The sequence below is a fragment of the Schistocerca piceifrons genome, chromosome 1 (genome assembly GCF_021461385.2).
Source record: "Schistocerca piceifrons isolate TAMUIC-IGC-003096 chromosome 1, iqSchPice1.1, whole genome shotgun sequence".
In the NCBI taxonomy this organism is placed as follows: domain Eukaryota; kingdom Metazoa; phylum Arthropoda; class Insecta; order Orthoptera; family Acrididae; genus Schistocerca; species Schistocerca piceifrons.
In genome coordinates this window covers 1,075,884,104-1,075,906,049 of record NC_060138.1, presented here as the reverse complement: position 1 = coordinate 1,075,906,049, position 21,946 = coordinate 1,075,884,104, and the positions used below count along the sequence as shown (strand labels likewise).

At 36.4% G+C, this 21,946-nt stretch overlaps 1 protein-coding gene across 6 annotated transcripts in view; it reads left to right on the top strand.

Annotated features, from left to right (window-relative positions):
• The window catches only part of LOC124769433, a 132,757-nt gene extending 111,175 nt beyond the window's left edge, over positions 1-21,582 (top strand). For 4 of the 6 annotated variants that reach the window (XM_047249169.1, XM_047249171.1, XM_047249164.1 and 1 more), the window contains exons 11-13: positions 7,453-7,563; positions 7,640-7,838; positions 18,941-21,582. In XM_047249169.1, coding sequence (XP_047105125.1) covers positions 7,453-7,563; positions 7,640-7,838; positions 18,941-20,393 — 1,763 coding nt within the window. In that variant the 3' untranslated portion in view covers positions 20,394-21,582. The remainder of the gene's footprint in view (positions 1-7,452; positions 7,564-7,639; positions 7,839-18,940) is intronic. The other 2 variants (XM_047249165.1, XM_047249167.1) reach the window with 2 other exon arrangements.
• Positions 21,583-21,946: the final 364 nt, after the last annotated feature.

Genomic DNA, 21,946 nt, shown 5'->3' with positions numbered 1-21,946 from the left:
TCTCCACGTTTGGTTTGGGAAATGGGAAGAGTTACAGAAAAGTGGTTCAGAAGCCCAGGTCAGGGAGACTTACAGTGTCAAATGAGAAGGTAAGACTTATTGTTGGTGCCTGTACTGTATGAGATTTGAAAATTTGAAAACCTGAGAACTTAATGGTGGAAGATAGTAAGAGTGGAAAGCTAAGCGCAATATACATGACAGGCAGGTGTGTTGGGAAGGGGAAGATTGGGGGGGGGGGGGGAGGAGGTGAATTAGACAAGCAGATACAAATTGAGGGGGGGGGGGGGGAGGCAAAGAAAAGGAATTGTTACTGAAAAGAAATAATGGCACCACTGAAATTAACATAAGCACATCTTGTAAAGTCAGTTTCCACCAGTGGAGTTCTGAGACACTGCTATCAGGAGGGAGAAATGAGATGGTATGTGTGATGAAACAGGCACCAAGGTCACAACTGTCATGTTGTAGAGCATGCTGTGCAACAGGATATTAAGAGTTGCCAGTGTACACCCCTTGCTAGGTCGATTCATCTTGCTTGCTGGTAGTCGTAGCAATGTAGAAGGCCGTACACTGTTTACATACGTCTTGTACCAACATGTGTTGTTTTATAGGTGGCACTCCCCTTCACATACAGTTTTTGCCAATTACAGGGCTAGTGTAGGTGGTGGCAGTTGGGTGCATTGGGCAAGTCTTACAGTGGGGATTTATTTATTTATTTACGTCCTGAATCTTTGTGGTACATATACCATACCTTAGATGTTGGACAAAATGACATTACATTATTATACTGTTACATTGATTGTATACATTACATTTATAAATTGTTACATTTTATATTGCTATATTGTTACATTACATTTTTATATTGTTACAACCAAAATTAACTTATTTTTCAAGATACTGTGTTACTGAGTAAAAACAGTTTTCCAAGAGATATGATGTTACAGATTTTTTAAAGCTATGGATTTTGTTTATGGCCTTTAGGTTACTTGGCAGCTTATTAAACAAATGTGAACCTGAGTGATATACACCTTTCTTGCACAGTGTGGTATAACAATGGTGTCTTTACAACTTCTAGTACATAGATACATGGTAGGGGTAGAGTCCCCAGTTCTTTAAAGAATGGTTTGCATGATTTTCGGCTGTTAGCATTTTTCATTATCCTCACAATCTTTTTTTGTTTCTGGAATGTGGTTATGCTATGAGGAGAATTTCCCCAGAATATGATGCCATATCTCAATAGGGAGTGTATGCAAGTGTAATACACCACTCTAAGTGTTTCAGGGCTTGTGTTGTTCCATATAATCCTCATCGCATAAGTCATTTTGGATAGTTTAGAATTTAATGAAGTGATGTGGGAATTCCATTTAAGATTGTCTTGTAAGTAGATGCCAAGAAATTTTGTTTCAGTGACACTGTTAATTCTTTGGTTTTCCATGGACATGTTTGGTTTTAATGGGTTTTTATTTTGTTGTGTATGGAAGTGTAAGACGACTGTTTTTTGAGGGTTTATCAGTAATTTATTCCTCATAAACCACTCTGTGACATTTTCACTTGTGACTTTAGTATTTAAACTTAGAGCCATTTCATTTTCACCTTCAATTAATATGCTTGTGTCATCTGCAAATAGCACTGGTTCGGAGTGTTGAACGTGTAGGGGGAAGTCGTTTATGAAAATTAGGAAGAGAAAGGGGCCTAAAATTGAGCCTTGTGGTACACCGTCGGTTAATGTGGAAGGTTTCGATTGATAAGCTTGGAGTTCGTTTTTTCCCATGTGTTTTACCTCTGTTATCTGAGAGCAATTTTCTAGGCAGGATTTCAGCCACTCGTGTGGCAGGCCTCTTACACCACACCACTCTAACTTTCTTAGGAGAATTTCATGGTCTATTAGATCAAATGCTTTTGTTAAATCCAGGAAAATCCCCAAAACATTTTTGTGACTATCCACTGAATTTAAAATACGATTTATGAGGCTAAAAAGTGGCTGTTTCAGTACTGCACTGAGGCCTGAAGCCATGCTGACATCCTGAAATCATTTTTTTTTTTTTTTTTTGCTAAAGAAATCAGTTAGTTGTAGCAGAACTAGTTTTTCAATGATTTTTGAAAAACCTGATAGGAGTGACACAGGCCTATAGTTGACCATCTGCTGCCGATCGCCATTTTTGTAAAGGTGTACAACTTTTGCAGTTTTTAACTGTTGTGGGGAAAATACCACTTGATAGTGAAGAATTGCATATATCTAGCAGTGGTGAGAGTATCTGTTCAGCTGATACTTTTATAATATATAATATAGTCTGGCACATCGTCGACTCCGGATGAATATTTATTTTTTAATGACTTCATGCTGTTTAACAGTTCTTCCCTACTTATTGGTCAGAGGAACATGGATGTATTTGTTACACTATTTCCAGAAATTTCCTTTAATATTTTGTTTGATGTTTTTCCCATTTGTTCCTTCGCTAACTCACAAGCAATATTGGTGTAGTAAGAATTGAAGTGGTTAGCAATTAATTTTGGATCAGTGATCTTGCTGCCCACCTGTGACAATACAATATTTTTGTGTGTTTCCACCTTTCAGTAAGTCTCTGTACTGTATTCCACATTGTCTTAGCTTTGTTTGATGATCCTATAATAAGTTTGTCATTTTCCCTTAATTTTGATTCCCTTATTACACGACTCGACTTAACTTGTATTTTTTGAAGTAGTGAGCAAATTCAGGGCTGCTATCTGTTTTTGATAGTGCAAAAAGTTCTCTTTTTCTTCTACATGATACTTTGATCCCTGATGTAATCCAAGTTTTGGGGTTTGCTGGGGCCTTTACAAATTATTTTCTTTTTTGGAAATGCAATTTCGAAACAATGTCTGTAAATTTCCATGAAATTATCCAGCTTTTCATCTGTGTTGTAATTGTTGTAGATTTTATTCCACGAGTGGGTACTTAGCATATGTTTGAAATGCTCAATATTTTGCATGCTGAATTTTCTCTTGTAGATAACACTTCCATTCCTAGACAAATCAACACTTCCGTATACGGCAAGTAGCTGTGCATTGTGGTCACTGTAGCCGGTATTAAAGTTTTCTGAGGTGTGCATGTCAGTTTTTACAAAGATCTGATCAATAAGTGTAGCACTAGTTTTTGTTACATGTGTAGGGGAGTTTATTTTAGTGCACAGGTTATATTCTTGAATAATATTAAGGAATTTTTCTCTTTGGTGGCTGCGTGTTAAGAGGTCAATATTAAAATCGCCACACAGAACTATAGTTTTGCAAGTATTTTTAAGTTTCCCTAGTGCAAGGTCAAGTTTTTTAAAGAAAATGTTTACATTGCTGTTGGGTGATCTGTAAACACACATTATTATAGTTTTTCCTGATGTCATTTCAATAGCTGAGGCTTCAAAGTGTTTTTCGCTTCCTAAATGATTTACACAGTCTATTATCTTATAGTCTATGTTTTCTTTTACATAAATGCAGCTTCCTCCAAGCTTTGATATTGATCTGCAAAATTAGTTTGCCAGAGTGAAACCGGTTATGTTTGAATATTGTAAATGGTCCTTCTCTAGCCAGTGCTCACAAAAACATAAAACTGATACCTCCTTCCACTCATTCCTAAGAAGCACATTTATTTCATCAAGTTTGTTTGGTAGGGACTGTACATTTTGGTGAATGACTTTTAAAGTGTATGTATAAGTTTGTTCTGTAACACATTCCCCTGTGGCACCCTCAGCTACTCTAAAAAACGTCTACCTGTCCCTTGGTGTGTGTTTCTTCCCAGCCATTTACCTAATGTGTTGTGGCCCATTTTTGTGTTATTCGTTCTTTCCTTGGGTTTCATCCTTCCTTGTGAGTCAATTTGGACCCCTTAGTTTCTACCACCTTGAGCAACTCTTGATTTTTGAAACAATTTATTTATACATTGTCAACGAGATGTGAAGCAATACTTGGCACTGCTAATAGCAATAAAATATGAGAGAGGAGGATCATGTTTCTTACTGTGTCTTTTATAACAAACATCATGAATTACTCTTAAATTTTTTAACTTAAAAAACTCAAATTCATCTTTGTATATGTGGAGAAGAGAAACTGGCTTGTCATGCTTGTGAAGTTACAGATGCAATCATTCTTGCACATCAGATCTGTCTCAGCAACCCAATCATCACATCTGATGTCACCATTCTGAAATTTATAGCTGCATCTTGAGTATTCCATGAAATTCAAAATGACAATGGTTATCAGTATCTCACCCTCAACATTTAATTTTAAAAATATAAATTTTGTAACCTGCATTACTATTCTCCATATGTAATGAGTAATTCCATATTGAAGATTGTAAAAAATATGCAAAGGAAAAAGAAATTTAGAAGATGACTTCCAGTATGCCATACACTTAAGAAAGATAAAGGCCTTGAGCACAATAAGCAGTGGATATTTAACCAGTTTTCATTCATCAGTCCTTTTTCCCCCTTCATCTAGGGTGATAGAAGAATTTCATGCATATTTTTTGTCCATACTCAATCCCCCCATAACTGATATGAGGTAATTGCTTTCAGAAGCAATAAACCATTGAGATGGCGTTTTACATTGCTTGTTGTTGTTGTTGTTGTTGTTGTTGTTGCGGTCTTCAGTCCTGAAACTGGTTTGATGCAGCTCTCCAGGCTACACTATCCTGTGCAAGCTCCTTCATCTCTCAGTACCTACTGCAGCCTACATCCTTCTGAATCTGCTTAATGTATTCATCTCTAGGTCTCCCTCTACGACTTTTACCCTCCACACTTCCCTGCAATACTAAATTGGTGATCCTAGATGCCTCAGAACATATCCTACCAACCGATCCCTACTTCTAGTCAAGTTGTGCCACAAACTCCTCTTCTCCCCTATTCTATTCAATGCCTCCTCATTAGTTATGTGATCTACCCATCTAATCTTCAGCATTCTTCTGCAGCACCACATTTTGAAAGCTTCTATTCTCTTCTTGTCCAAACTATTTACCGTCTATATTTCATTTCCATACATGGCTACACTCCATACAAATACTTTCAGAAACGACTTCCTGACACTTAAATCCACACTCGATGTTATCAAATTTCTCTTCTTCAGAAACACTTTCCTTGCCATTGCCAGTCTACATTTAATATCATCTCTACTTCGACCGTCATCAGTTATTTTGTACCCCAAATAGCAAAACTCATTTACTACTTTAAGTGTCTCATTTCCTAATCTAATTCCCTCAGCATCACCCAATTTAATTCGACTACATTCCATTATCCTCGTTTTGCTTTTGTTGATGTTCATCTTATACCCTCCTTTCATGACACTGTCCATTCCGTTCAACTGCTCTTCCAAGTCCTTTGCTGTCTCTGACAGAATTACAATGTCATCGGCGAACCTCACGGTTTTTATTTGTTCTCCACGGATTTTAATACCTACACTGAGTTTTTCTTTTGTTTCCTTTACTGCTTGCTCAATATAAAGATTGAATAACTTTGGGGAGAGGCTACAACCCTGTCTCACTCCCTTCCCAATCACTACTTCCCTTTCATGTCCCTCGACTCTTATAACTGCCGTCTGGCTTCTGTACAAATTGTAAATAGCCTTTCGCTACCTGTATTTTACCCCCGCCACTTTTAGAATTTGAAAGAGAGTATTCCAGACAACATTGTCAAAAGCTTCCTCTAAGTCTACAAATGCTAGAAACGTAGGTTTGCCTTTCCTTAATCTATTTTCTAAGATAAGTTGTAGGGTCAGTATTGCCTCATGTGTTCCAATATTTCTACAGAATCCGAACTGATCTTCCTCAAGGTCAGCTTCTACCAGTTTTTCCATTCGCCTGTAAAGAATTCGTGTTAATATTTTGCAGCCGTGACTTATTAAACTGATAGTTCGGTAATTTTCACATCTGTCAACACCGGCTTTCTTTGGCATTGGAATTATTATATTCTTCTTGAAGTCTAGGGGTATTTCACCTGTCTCATACACTTTGCTCACTAGATGGTAGAGTTTTGTCAGGACTGGCTCTCCCAAGGCTGTCAGTAGTTCTAATGGAATGTTGTCTACTCGCAGGGCCTTGTTTCGACTCGGGTCTTTCAGTGCTCTGTCAAACTCTTCACGCAGTATCATATCTCCCATTTCATCTTCATCTACTTCCTCTTCCATTTCCATAATATTGCCCTGAAGTACATTGCCCTTGTATAGACCGCCTATATATTCCTTCCACCTTTCTGCTTTCCCTTCTTTGCTTAGAACTGGGTTTCCATCTGAGCTCTTGATATTCATGCAAGTGGTTCTCTTTTTTCTAAAGGTCTCTTTAATTTTCCTGTAGGCAGTATCTATCTTATCCCTAGTGATATACACCTCTACATCCTCACATTTGTCCTCTAGCCATTCCTGCTTAGCCATTTTGCACTTCCTGTCGATATCATTTTTGAAACATTTGTATTCCTTTTTACCTGCTTCACTTACTGCATTTTTGTATTTTCTCCTTTCATCAATTAAATTCAGTATGTCTTCCGTAACCCAAGGACTTCTACTTGCCCTCGTCTTTTTACCTACTTGATCCTCTGCTGCCTTCACTATTTCATTCCTCAAAGCTACCCATTCTTCTTCTACTGTATTTCTTTCCCCCATTCCTGTCAATTGTTCCCTTATGCTCTCCCTGAAACTCTGTACAACCTCTGGTTGTTTCAGTTTATCCAGGTTCCATCTCCTTAAATTCCCACCTTTTTGCTGTTTCTCCAGTTTTAATCTACAGTTCATAACCAATAGATTGTGGTCAGAGTCCACATCTGCCCCTGGAAATGTCTTAAAATTTAAAATCTGGTTCCTAAATCTCTGTCTTACCATTATATAATCTATCTGAAACCTTCTAGTATCTCCAGGGTACTTCCATGTACACAACCTTCTTTCATGATTCTTGAACCAAGTTTTAGCTATGATTAAGTTATGCTCTGTGCAAAATTCTACCAGGCGGCTTCCTCTTCCATTTCTTAGCCCCAATCCATATTCGCCTACTACGTTTCCCTCTCTTCCTTTTCCTACTGTCGAATTCCAGTCACCCATAACTATTAAATTTTCATCTCCCTTCACTACTTGAATAATTTCTTTTATCTCATCATACATTTCATCAATTTCTTCATCATCTGCAGAGCTAGTTGGCATATAAACTTGTACTACTGTAGTAGGTGTGGGCTTTGTGTTTATCTTGGCCACAATAATGCATTCACTATGCTGTTTGTAGTAGCTTACCCGCACTCCTATTTTTTGTTCATTATTAAACCTACTCCTGCATTACCCCTATTTGATTTTGTGTTTATAACCCTGTATTCACCTGACCAAAAGTCTTGTTCCTCCTGCCACCGAACTTCACTAATTCCCACTATATCTAACTTTATCCTATCTATTTCCATTTTAAAATTTTTTACATTGCTTAGGAATCTATTTTCTTTCTCTGTTTCTTTTCAGGTTTAATTCTGTTAATTGCTGCTTTAATAATTTTACTATATCGAATGGGAGCAAGAGCACGTCAACAAAGAGAACTACAAAATCACTTGCAAACTATCAGTGAACTTCTCGGTATGTACACCCTTCATATATAAATGTTTATTCCTCAATTTTTTTCTTTATGATCGTTCATTACCCAGCTTAGTAGATCATGAATTTAATGCAGATGGTGCACGTGTTGAAGAGATTGTGCCAGATGATCCTCCAGTTTATGAAGCTCCTCCAGATTATGATGATGTTATAAAGGTCTTCCCAGAATTAACACGTAGTCAGCGCCATAAAAGGAAACGTGAGTCCCACCAGCAGGATTCCAACCCTCACAGCAGATCGACAAGTGGTGAAGCATCGTAAGTATCAAATGTTCTCTCAAGATCAGTATCTGAAAAATAAGAATTATAGTTTCATAAAAAATTGCATAATTATTGGTAAGTTAATTAACTGCTCACAGTTCTTCATAATTAGAGGACTTGTTGCCTTTAATAACATCATATGACAATGCATACGCTATGAGGGTAATCCCAAAAGCAAGGTCTCCAAAGCCCTGGGGCCACAGGAAAATTGCTTGCGTGGCTGTTGGACACTATTTTTCTGCTTGCTCCCTCCACTGTCTACCGAAACCTCCGCACACCTGCTGGAGCATTCAGTCTTGGCTTGGCAGCCAGTTGTAATGGAGCTCCAATTAGCCACTACCAACAGGTGTTTTAGCAGAGTTATTCAGTTTTTGAGAGGTGTTAAAGTAATTAACACTTAATGACATTTGACAGAAGTGTATGGAGAGTTGTGTAATGATTCAAAAATGTTTTCAAGTGGTGCAGATAATTTTCAGGTAATTGTACTAAAATTCAGGATGAGGAAAAAGAGTGGGAGATCGCCAGCTCTCAAAGAGACAATCACAAAGGTAGAGCAAATCATGCCTCAAGATCGGCAGATCCCTCTCAATGAGCTCTGAAATGTTGCCGATGCTTCTCAAAGCACCATTCACTGGACTTTGACTGAAGTGTTGAAATTTTGGAAGGTGTGTGCAAGATGGGTCCCAAGAATGCTGACAGAAGACCACAAATGGCAATACTTTGAAACTTCCCACCGATGTCATCAAAGTTACACAGATGAAGAGGTCAACCTTTTGGATCCAGTACTCACAGGTGATAAAATCTGGGCTTACCACTTCACACCTGAGACCTAACAACAATCACATGAGTGGTGGCATTCTGCTTCATTCAAGCTACAAAAATTAAAAAGAACACAGTCTGCTGTAAAGTCATGGCAACAGTGTTTTGGGATTGAAAGGGGATATTGATTGTCAACTTCACGATTCCTGGGGCAACAATAAATGCCAACAGGTACTGTCAGACTTTAAAAAAAACTCAGACATGTGATTCAGAACTGAAGAAGTGGAATTTTAAGTAAGAGCATAAGCCTTCACCATGACATTGTTTGCCCCCTCATCGCCTGTCAAACCGTGGATCTTCTGCAACAGTTTGGATGGGACATCATCACCCATCCATGCTACAGTTGGGACTTAGCACCCAATGATTACCACTTGTTTCCAAAGTTGAAAAAACATTGGCTGGAAGGCACTTCAGTGGTGATGACAAGGTAAAAGATGAGGTCTGATGCTTCTTTGGTAGCGTGGCAGTGGGCTCATATGACATAGGCATACAAAAACTGCTACAGCATTTACAAAAAAGCGTCAATCAAAATGGCAATTGTGTGGAAAAATAGTGAAGTGTTCAAGCTTCAAAACTATTCATAGTAAATAAATGTTTCTTCATTTTTTTTTTTTTTTTTTTAATTTGAGACCTTACTTTTGGGATCACCCTCATACAAAGGCAAATACAAATAGCATGCTCTTTATAACCTGAAAGAAAGTCAAAAATTCAGAGTTGTCTGTGTGTATAAATGTATGGATATCTAACAAGGAGACCACACAGCAATCAGATTTTTGTATTTCTTTATATTTTGGCATGTGATGTTTAGAATTCAAATATCACTGTCCCAAAGCAGTTCAATGAAACTCTCAAGGTTCTTGAGAAAATCTACATTTAAGTTTTCTGAGCATCTTTAATTCCCTAAAACAACAGGCTTTTGAAATGACCTCTGTGACTCTGGTAGAAAGCTTGCATGCCTAGTGAGTGGCCTGGGTCTGATTCCTGGCTGCTGTAAATTTTTAAACAAAGGTGGATGTTTTAAAAACATATCTTTGAAAAGTAAAACATAAAGGTGAATAAAATTAATCTGTAATGATTTTACATATAATTTTAGTAAGCTTTATAAAAGATTGATAATTAATAATTTATATTTTCAATTAAAACTGGATTTTCATGTGTGATATATACTTAGAAATAAGAAGTCAAGCATCTTTTTCTTAAAAAAAAAGACAATTTAATCAAAACAAATCAAAAAAATGTATATATGTGATGTCTCTTCTTCCTGATATGTTCGAAAGAACAGACACTACACACACAAAATTAAGGGGAGGACAGCCAATGATCTCTTCAGTGTGGATGCACACCAGGTTTAAACTTTTACAGGAACCAGTGAAATGCCAAAATTAATGAGAATATCAAATTGGGGCACTACATTAGTAGTGTGTGGATAAGTTGAGAATTTGGGTCTGATGGAAGACATGCGGTGGTCGTCTGTGCAGTTGCATTACCACTGAGTCTGGATGGCTTAGTGATCAGGGCATCTGCCTAGTAAGCAGGAGACCTGAGTTCAAATACCAGTCCAAACAAGTTTTCACTTTTGCCATTGAGCTAAAGAAATATCCATTCACAGCCAGTGTCTGTAATTCCTGTGTGTCTTAATTCATAGTGGCTGCTGGATCAAAATGCTGTCTGTTCTTTTGAGCATGTTCAAAAGACAGGCACCACATATATAAAATTAAGGTGAGACAGCCAATGATCTCTTCAATGTGGATGCACACCAGGCTTAAAAAATTAATGGCTGAAACAAGAGCTGATATAGTGGTCCAGCAATGACCAGTCTCAAGTGATACGAATACTTTTTCTTCATCATTATGCATTTTACACTTCACAGAATTGTGTGTAGAACATGCACTTTTGTTTCAAAATCACTGGCTTGGAATCAAACCCAGGCCAGCCATGTGGCAGGCAAGCATTCTATAATAGAGCCACACAGACTGACAAAAAATCCCTTTAGCTTTAGGAGATTAAACATACTCAGAAAACTTCAAAGTCTCTTTTCTTGAGAGTTTTTGAGAGTTACATTGAACTGCTTTGACCAACTGGTATTTGAGTTATGAATTTCACGAACCATAAATATAAAAAATTGCAAAAATCTGTGTGTCGTGTGGCATCCTTGTAAGTAAAAAATGGAAGATTCATATGGTATTGTTGGCTTTCACACCAAAGAGTTGTTCAAATGGAAAGGATTTCTTCCTTAACACATGCTGACAACTTTCCATTGTAATGGATGAAAGCTAAGAATGTAAGGCACAGACTACATACTGCATCGTGGCAAACAATTGCATATGGTATCACTATGCTATTGTAGATCTGTTAAGATAGAGAAGCTCCAGCAGAATGACAAGGAGACTAAGGACTTAAAGAAAGTAACTATATTCTTGCAAAGTGGTCCTCCTGAGTTCTACATCATTTTCATACCTTTATTTTTAGAAACAAATCTAAATTAGAGCACCAAACTATGCTATCAAATCTACAAAATAAATATATTTATAAATAATGACTCTTTAATGTTAGAGCACAGAAAAAAGTCACCAAAGTAGTCCATAAAAGAAAGGAAACTGGTTCTAGATGAAATACCTGGCATCCATGGACACTCTCACAAACAACAGAGGAGAAACCAAAGACACCATAGAAAAACACACAAAATGGCACAAAACTGGTTTTCAAATTTTATATAAAGAAGGCAATCCACTGGAAGACTGCCACAGGATAATCTTGCCATAGTAATAACCCACAGCAAAACCATGCCTGCAAGGCCTTCACTTCAGTTACTTAGGAGGTATTATTGGACCTCAAGTTAATTTAGAGACCAATGAAGAAAGTATCTGATAAATCCCAAAAGCAGCATGTTCAAATAGAATCACAACACCAAACAATCCATATGCATTAAGTCACTATACACACAGACAAGCTACTAGGAGCACCGCATGCAGTGAATTTTACCAAAACGAAAATTCACTTAAGATCTGTGGTGTCAGTTTGTGAACTTCATCTATGCCATTGTTCAGGTACCTTGGAATTCCTACTCAACCAGGCCACTACATACACTTCATCATGAGAATCGTTGTTGGCAGTATGGACGAATTAAAAATATACTGTAACATTCATTCAATGATCATTTCATTTGCTCATGGATAAAACTTCCTTAAGCACTGTGCAGAAAAGTGTGCATTATTCAGCAAACTTAATTTTCAATAGGCTTCCAGCGCAGAGCTGAAGAAAACTGAGTGATAAATCTCAAGTCTTTAAGTTTAGGTTGAAATTTTCCTTGTAACTCACTCCTTGTAGTCTGTAAATTATTTGCTTGCATTAGTTGAGAACTTCTGCCTGTAAGGTGTCTTTTTTTGCATATTCTTCCACAATTTTTAATGGTTTATTAATTATATAGTTTCTTCTTTCTATAAATTTTCTAATCATAATTCTCTGAACTATGTACCGACTCACCCTATGACCAAGTAGTATTGGCTCAAACGGTCCCACGGAAACTGATAAATGGGACTATGCAAGTGAGACAGAACCACTGACAAAGCTGCCCTTCAGGAGGCAAAATTCTTAATGCTAATGATAGACATATAAAGAGCAGGAAACTATCCTAAGTTTTGGAACCACCAGTTCCTTCCTCAGTGAGACAAAGTGGATAGTTTGGGTAAGGTTAAAAAGGAATGGCAAGTCACTCAGACTCCAGATGAGAGGGACACCACCTGTAATGAGGACAAGAGAAGGTGAAGGTGAAGTGGAAGGCAATAGATAAACTAAAGTTAAATAAATACAGAAACAGGAAAGGAAAATCCTTATAAGTGTTTTCAAGCCAATAAATAAAGAAGGAATTTGGGTGAACAGACCAACATCAGAAATGCGCAAATATACACAAAAATTATGGACAAGCTAAGATTCTCAAAGTCATCCAGTCAGGCAGAGTAAATGCAGAGTGAACAAAGAAGGTTGAAATTGATCTCAGACAACTAGACACAAGAACAGATGACATGAGTGATCAGGTAAAATTCCGGAATACCATCCACAGATACAAATGTAAACCATAACAAAAGAAGACAGGATGTAAGTGGTCTGAAGACAAAAAGAAACAACACAGTGAACACATCAACGGAATTTCTGGATATAAAAAGAAATCATTATAAACAAATTCATTTTAATTTTCTTTAGCAGGGTACGGTCAATAGTAATAGCAATAATAATAATAATAATAAAACCCCTGGAGGCCCGGGAAAAGAATAGGCCTCTGGTATGTTCTGCCAGTTGTAAAAGGCAACGAAAAGAACAAACCACAAACAGGGCTAACCCCCCTTTTAATGTGATTAGTTGGTTCTGGACAGAACTAATTAACCCTCGGACAAGCGCTGACATGGTTGGGGACGACGCTTGAACTCTATGCCCATCCACAATGGTAATGACACTGCTAGCCACACAGAAAATGATTTAAATCCAAATAGAGGTGTTTTGCAGGATATGCTTCCTGCAACCACTCTAGAAGGAAAACAAAGACAGAGGATGAGATGGTCAGATAAAGTTAACCAACACCTCATGTTCTGTTATAACCAAGCAACAAAATAAGGAACCAACACAACTGCATACAGATCACAAGTATACACAATGTTTATTACCAGATACCCAGAATTACAATTTTTAACAGAACAACGACTAGCTGATCAGATCCGTGTAATAATCAAAAATAACAGGATACCCCAGTCAGAATTAGAAAACATCAAACAACAAGTACAACAAATACTGGAACAAAATAATGTGCAATCAGAAGAAGAAGAAAATACATAATGGACTCAAACATCCCAGAGCAAACAAACAAGGAACAACACACATCAATTAAACAATCAGAGGAAAATGAAATTTTAAGACAGTCACCAGAACAAGCACAAATAGAACACGAAGTGACACACATGTTAGATATAGAAGAAAAATTTCAGCTGTCATATATAGAATACAAAGACACAAATACAGACATTAGACTATTCTTGCATAGACCACCAAGTAACCCACAAGTCGAAACAACAATAACAACTATCAACACAATCATACACAACAAAATAAATGAAAATACAACTATGGAAGAGTTAAAAATACTGGTTTATATAGGAGCACTCACTACACTAAATATACACACTAGGCAGAGATCAGAACCAACCAACACACACAAGAAACCCACAAAACCAGCATGGCAACACAGGCTACAGATCAGAATAGAAAAACTGAGAAAAGACATCGGACAGCTAACACAATTTACAAGAAATGAAATATCAGACAAAAAACGAAAAAGATTAGGTAAAATCTCACAACAAGAAGTGATAGAGCAATTAGATGAAAAGAAGCAGAAATTACAAGCATTGGCCAAACAACTTATAAGATACAAAAAAGTGAAAATAGAAGGAAACAAAACCAAACAATCAACACAAACCAAAAGAAATTTTACCAGACAATAGATAACACACACATTAAAATAGACAACCCACCTAACATAACAGACATAGAACACTTCTGGAGCAACATATGGTCAAACCCGGTACAACATAACAGGCATGCACGGTGGATACAAGCAGAAACAGACACATACAAGATGATACCACAAATGCCTGAAGTGATAATTTTGCAACATGAAGTCACCCGAGTAATTAATTCTACACACAATTGGAAAGTCCCTGGAAAAGATAATATAGCAAATTTCTGGCTAAAGAACTTCACCTCAACACATTCACATCTAACTAAATTATTTAACAGTTACATTGCAGACCCATACACAGTCCCTGATACACTTATACAAGGAATAACTTAACTGAAACCTAAAGATCAAGCAGACACAGCAAACCCAGAAAAATATCGCACCATTACATGCCTACCAACAATATAAAAAATATTAACTTCAGTCATTACACAGAAATTAATGACACATACAACACAGAACAAAATTATAAATGCAGGACAAAAAGGCTACTGCAAAGGAGGACGAGGATGTAAAGAGCAACTGATAATAGATGCAGAGGTAGTGTATCAAGCTAAAACTAAACAAAGGCCGCTACACTATGCATACATTGGTTACCAAAAAGCTATTGATGGTGTATCCCACTCATGGTTACTACAAATATTGGAAATATACAAAGCAGATCCTAAATTGATACAGTTCCTAAACATAGTAATGAAAAATTGGAAAACCGCACTTAATATCCATACAAATTCAAATAATATCACATCACAGCCGATACAGATTAAGTGTGGAATGTACCAAGGAGACTCATTAAGTCCTTTCTGGTTCTGCCATGCTCTGAACCCACTATCCAACATGCTAAATAATACAAATTATGGATATAATATTACTGGAACATACCAACACAAAATCACACATTTGCTGTACTTGGATGATCTAAACCTACTGGCAACAGCAAATCAACAACTCAACCAATTACAAAAGATAACAGAAGTATTCAGCAATGATATAAATATGGCTTTTGGAACAGACAAATGTAAGAAAAATAGCATAGTCAAGGGAAAACACATTAAACAGGAAGATTACATATTGGATAACCACAGCAACTGCTTAGAAGTGATGGAAAAAACAGATGCCTATAAATATCTAGGATACAGACAAAAATAGGAATAGATAATACAAATATTAAAGAAGAACTAAAAGAAAAATATAGGCAAAGACTAACAAAAATACTGAAAACAGAATTGACAGCAAGAAACAAGACAAAAGCTATAAATACTTATGCTATACCAATATTGACCTACTCATTTGGAGTAGTGAAATGGAGTAACACAGACCTAGAAGCATTCAATACACTTACATGATCACAATGCCACAAATATAGAATACATCACATACATTCAGCAACAGAAAAATTCACATTAAGCAGAAAGGAAGGAGGAAGGGGATTTATCGACATAAAAAACCTACATTATGGACAGGTAGACAATTTAAGAAAGTTCTTTATAGAATGAGCAGAAACTAGCAAAATACACAAAGCAGTCACTCATATAAATACATCAGCTACACCATTGCAATTTCATAACCACTTCTACAACCCTTTAGATCACATAACATCAACAGATACGAAGAAAGTAAATTGGAAAAAGAAAACACTACATGGCAAGCACCCATATCATCTAACACAGCCACACATCAATCAAGCTGCATCCAACACATGGCTAACAAAAGGCAATATATACAGTGAGACAGAAGGATTCATGATTGCAATACATGATCAAACAATAAACACCAGATATTACAGCAAGCATATTATTAAAGATCCCAATACTACAACAGATAAATGCAGACTTTGCAAACAACAAATAGAAACAGTAGATCACATCACAAGCAGATGTACAATACTAGCAAATAAGGAATACACCAAAAGACATGACAATGTAGCAAAAATAATACATCAACAACTTTCCATACAACATAAACTAATAAAACAACACATTCCCACATGCAAGTATGCACCACAAAATGTACTGGAGAATGATGAATACAAATTATACTGGAACAGAACCATTATAACAGGTAAAACAACACCATATAACAAACCTGACATCATACTCACCAATAAAAAGAAAAAATTAACACAACTAATTGAAATATCGATACCCAATACAACAAATATACAGAAGAAAACAGGAGAAAAAATTGAAAAGTACATCCAACTGGCTGAGGAAGTCAAGGACATGTGGCATCAGGATAAAGTTGACATTATACCAATTATACTATCAACTACAGGAGTCATACCACACAATATCCACCAGTACATCAACACAATACACCTACATCCAAACATATATATACAACTACAGAAATCTGTAATTATTGATACATGTTCAATTACCCAAAAGTTCCTAAATCCAATGTAACATATACCGTACAGTTAAAAGGAAGTCACTCTTGATCAAGGTCCGTGTCACTTTCCATTTTTAACCAGGCATAATCTCTGAGACAGGAAAGAAAAATAATAATAATAATAATAATATTAATGGTTTAAGAAAGAACCAGTACAAATTTTTTGGAAAAGGGGTAGGGGCACTGACAAGTAATCAGAATGATTCCATTACATATTTTTTATCTTCACATAACATTTAAAAATCTGCATCACCTTCAAAATATGTCCTGTAGGCTTAATACACTTATCCCAAGTTTTAGTCATTGATGAAGCACCCTATGTTTTGGTCATTGATGAAACAATTTTTAAGTGATGCCACCTAAGACCTTCAGAAATTTTCTCTCTCCTCTTCTATGCCCCCAAAACACTTGTCCTTTAGGTCGCTTTTCATTCTAAGGAACAGGAAAAAGTGTGTTTCTGGTTAATTGTGATTTATTGTGAGAAAATGACTGTGGATTTGTTGTATATATTGGGTCTCATGTAGTTTGCTTCCTTCTTTTATGGTGATTAAACAGTCTTCCATTGTCTTGACTATTATTTGGTTTCTGGTCAGAGTGATTATTTCCGCTACTGGTTTCCCTAATAGAAGAGTAAACGATCATCTTATTTGTACCATACTAGTTACATAAATTGAGATACATTGTATTATTGCAACTTTATGTATATAGACTGAAGCAGTCAGTGAAAATTTGTACCGGAGCTGGGAATTGAACCCGGGTCTTCTGCTTACTAGGCAGGTGTGGTAGCCATTAAGCCACCTTGACACAGTATAAACCACCTTGACACAGAGGTTCACAAAACTGTACGGATTATCCTGGCATGCCCCTCTCGTCAATCCAAATTCTCACTAACACGCCCATCTACTTTATATTCCCCCTTACACATGAATAGAACTGCTGAGGCTCTCTATGCTCTGGAATAGCACCTCAGCATGAAACGTAAATGTGGGTTCCAGCCTGAAACCCAGGTGCAGGTACTTGTACAAATGAAATGAGACAATTTCAGAGTCTTTATTGGTCTCATATGGATATGATTTTATGTCTGTAGACTTAAGGATTGAGGAGGGAGGCATGCTGGGGTAATGCATGCAGTTGTGTGAACTATTTTGCTGAGGTGGGTTAGTGACTAACATATCTGCCTAGTAAGCAGGAGACCCAGGTTCGATTCCTGACCTTGGTAGAAATTTTCACTCACCACTTCAGTCTATATAGATAAAATTATATCTGTATGAGACCAGTAAAGTCTCTGAAATTGTGTCATTTCGTTATTGTAATTGTTTTCATTAAGTATTGTTATGACATTAGTTGTACATGTCCATAATCCATAAAAAATCTTTTATTTCTCTACAAAGAATAAATAAATAAATAAATGACAAAAAATAACATCTCTGTAACTAAGTGGAATACTGACTAGATTGAACATTTGTCAAGTGACCCATAAGACATATATATTTAACCACTATGACACTTTTTGCCTTTCAATTTTACGTTATCACAAATACACTATGATATGCAACAGGATAAAGAGACAGAGAAGGAAAGAAGTTTTATGTAATACACATATAAGTCTGTGTGAGACCAGATTTCATGTAGTTTAAATTCATATCAATGGTAATACATTTCACAATCCTTCAAATCTGGCAGTACCTGAAAAAAAAAGAGACATGTTCACCACACGTCTCACAGTGGCAAGAAGTATTTCCTTAGAAATGAAGGACAAGGTCATTAGAGATGGATAAATAATGAGGCAAATGGCAGGAAGAATGGAAGAGCACAATTCACTTACAGAGATGGTATTTTTATTTATTTATTTATTAGTAAAATTAGTTACAGACACCTTGCACTAGCCAGGTTGAAACACTTGTCAGTGCATCCTCACATCTATCCTTTAGTGGCAAACAAATAGCATATGATCATTGCAGAGAGACATTATTCACAGCAGCAATATTGGGCATAAACTGTGGCATTTCATCCATGCATTAATTCCTAGAAGTTGTTGTATCTCCTGCAGTTGATACCTACATTTGCCAAAGGATTTTATACATCTCAAAGTAACAAACTACAGCATCACACATTTCCTAAAATTTTATAGCAACCAAAATGAATTAAAAATCATATTATTTACAACTGTAGCTGGAAAAGTGCTTAACTACAAAACTGATTTAATCTACATTATGTATTATGAGAATTAAGTTAGTTTTGTAACAGTTATCTGATGTGTAGGTCACATTGCTCCAGTCAAGACTAGCTATTTTCCATTGCTTTTGTTGTTCTACTTGTATGAATTTTGATTATCAGTATATTTTAATAGATTTGAGACACAGGTGTCCTGCATTAATTTCAGTTATAATGCCTCGACTTTTAGGGCAGATGCAAGAGCTGGCCGAGACCTTCATCCAGGAATAACGTACACCACTACCTCTGAAATATCACAGCAGAGATATATTACTGGCTCTGCACCTGGTCTACTGTTGCTCCCAAGTGACAGTCAGTTCCATTTAGTGACACCAGCAATAACAAGTCGTAGTTGCCAAACTACTCCAATACCTGATTCACCTCCACCATCTTATGTTGCTACAATCAGTGCAGAAAGAAGCAGATGTAATGAGGTACCAAATGGAAATTTATTACTGACCTCCTATAATGTTCCTCAGCTTCCACCTCCTATTACTCCTGAAATAACTGCAGGAGAAGGAACATCCTCTGGAGTCAATAAAAGACGAAAGAGGACAAGAGAATCCTGGATGCTGTTTAAAGATGAAGGAAGTACCAGTGCTAACTCATCAGATATAGAATGTAATAGTCATCAACATCATAATGAGTCTACAGATGGTAGCAGTACTCAAAGTACACCTTATTTCCATCAGCAGTCACCTTCAAGCCTTGAGCTAGTACAGCAGTACTCACAGTCATCATCAGATGAATCTGATGACAATACATATCAGACTACCAACGGTGACTCATTACAGATTCCTAGATCCAACATTCTAACAATAAGGCAACCTTCAACAGAGACTTCATCAAGTTCCCAAGGACACTCAACAGAAACAGGTTTAATAATACAAAAATTCCAACAGTATGGGCATCTGAGAACTAACAGTGCAGATCACAATTCAAATCCATATATCCAGCAAATATCAGCAACCAGTTCACTTCCAGGAAGAGAATTTGAGTCGTGCCAGTCACTGTCTGCTGTTGGTGGTCAGTGGGTTGCTCAAAACTTGCAGACAGGTGAGCAGAGATCTCTTCCACAGAGTCTCAGTGGTCATTATTTCTTCGACAAGATTGTTGTCACAGAAAGAGATCCTCACATTATACTACGTAATCAATATGATCAGCAATTTAAATCTCGAGCAAAGAGCAAGTCAGAACGTATTAATAGACAAGTATCCACACAGCACTACCTAAAACCTAAAGGAAAGAGACAGGAACGAGATCCTCATGCTGAAAAGAATCTCTGCTCCTGTGAAGGAGCATGTGGATGTTACATTGTAGATAGCATGTTGCAAAAAAGGACACACAACATGAATGGCCATGTACGGAGCTTGTCAGCAGAATTTCCTCGAATTGGAAATGAAGAAGCTACATTATCATCATCAACAACAGGAGCAGCAGCAGCAACAACATCAGAAGCAAATAAAGCCACACCAAATGGCTTAGAGGAAAAGAATATCAATGGAACAGAACTTCTGAGGGACTCTGATATGGTCACAAGCATTAGAAACTGCAGCTCACCTGAGGCTCAAGATTTCTTTTCAAACACTCTCATCATTGGTGGAAAATCTGACGTACTTTAGGTACACAACAAATCATCTTTTAGAATCATGTTATGTTAATGCTCACTGTAACACATTTGTTTGTTAATACCAGGTAACATATGGTTTTAAAAACACATTTGATGTCTTGCTTTTGTTGTTAACTATTACCTTCAAAGAGAATGTGACCATAGGTAGCCATGTGCACTTGCTACACAAAAAATATTGTGGCTATAGTTCTTTGATGAATATATAGAATATATGGGCTTAATGTTTTCATGTGTCATACGAGTAAATAAGAAACTATTGTCATTCTTAACTTAAAAGGATATATGTTCCTGTATGATTTCCCTGTATATTAACTGTGTCATTATTAGTGCACTTAAGAAATAAACTGATAGTTGTTGACAGTTCCTTTGAAATCAACTGCTGTAAGTGCTGAGACTATAACATTTAATTTTAGTAGAGTAACATGTGATTTTATTATTTCAATAATTACAGAGCTACTTAAAGATTAAAGATGATTCATGTATAGAAAAAAATATCGTGATGTTAAACATTTTCTCACAGTCTCATACAATAATAGCAAGCTGTAAAGTACTACCATGCTTACTACTATTGCAGCCATCTCTTAATACTGTTTCCTTCTCTTGAAGTGACTGAGATACAATATTGTTATAAAAGTTAATTTTGGTGATACTTGAATAAAATTTATTCTGTCCTTTGCATTATTAGTCCGCTGTCAAGGTTATTTTTCATGCATTTGTTTAAAAATGGCAAACCAGGCTGAGATCAAGTCAAGAAGAGTTTTCTGCACAGTCAGGTTTTACTGATTACCTTCCCTTATTACTTGACAATAACTGGTATTTTAAACTCTAATTTCTAAGGGTACACTGCAACTGGATTTTTCAGAAATAAAAAAGTTAGGGAATAGCACTGACATGACACTCCCTAGGAAAATTAAGTCTGAAGTATTGAACAGTGATAGTATTCTATTTTTTTATTCAAACTACTATGTCTTTCATAAAAAAGGTAAATAATGGAATAATATAGGATGTTGCAGTGATCTTTCTTGTTGGTAAAGAGAAGAAAACTGCAACATTTCAGTGGCTCAAAGTGATTGGAGTTTCTACGAACATGCATACAGTGGAGAGTTTGTTTCTTATTATTGCAATTTTTATAAGCTATAATGTTCATTTCTGCACTTTTGTATTAAATTGCCTGTTTTGAAAACACATGTTATTTATTTTATATTTAATCACATAACAAACATTTCGTGCTGACTTCTTGTTAATTAATCCATGATAACTGCTTATAATTTACCACTACAAACATTAGTTTCTTAGTCCCAAGCAAAATATTTAATGTTCCATCCTGGACTGATTAAACCATTTCTGTTGATGTGTTACTTTTTCTTGGTTATTTTTAGAAATAGATAATAATCGTTTTTTAGCACTCAGAAAAGTTAACACACTTGAAAGAGTAAAAATCAAACAATTAGTTTTATCAGTATCAGGGCTGAGGTAGGCCTGAGTCAGAATTATGCTTGAAATGGCTACTTCACAACTAATGGAAATCTGTGCCAGAGCGGGAAT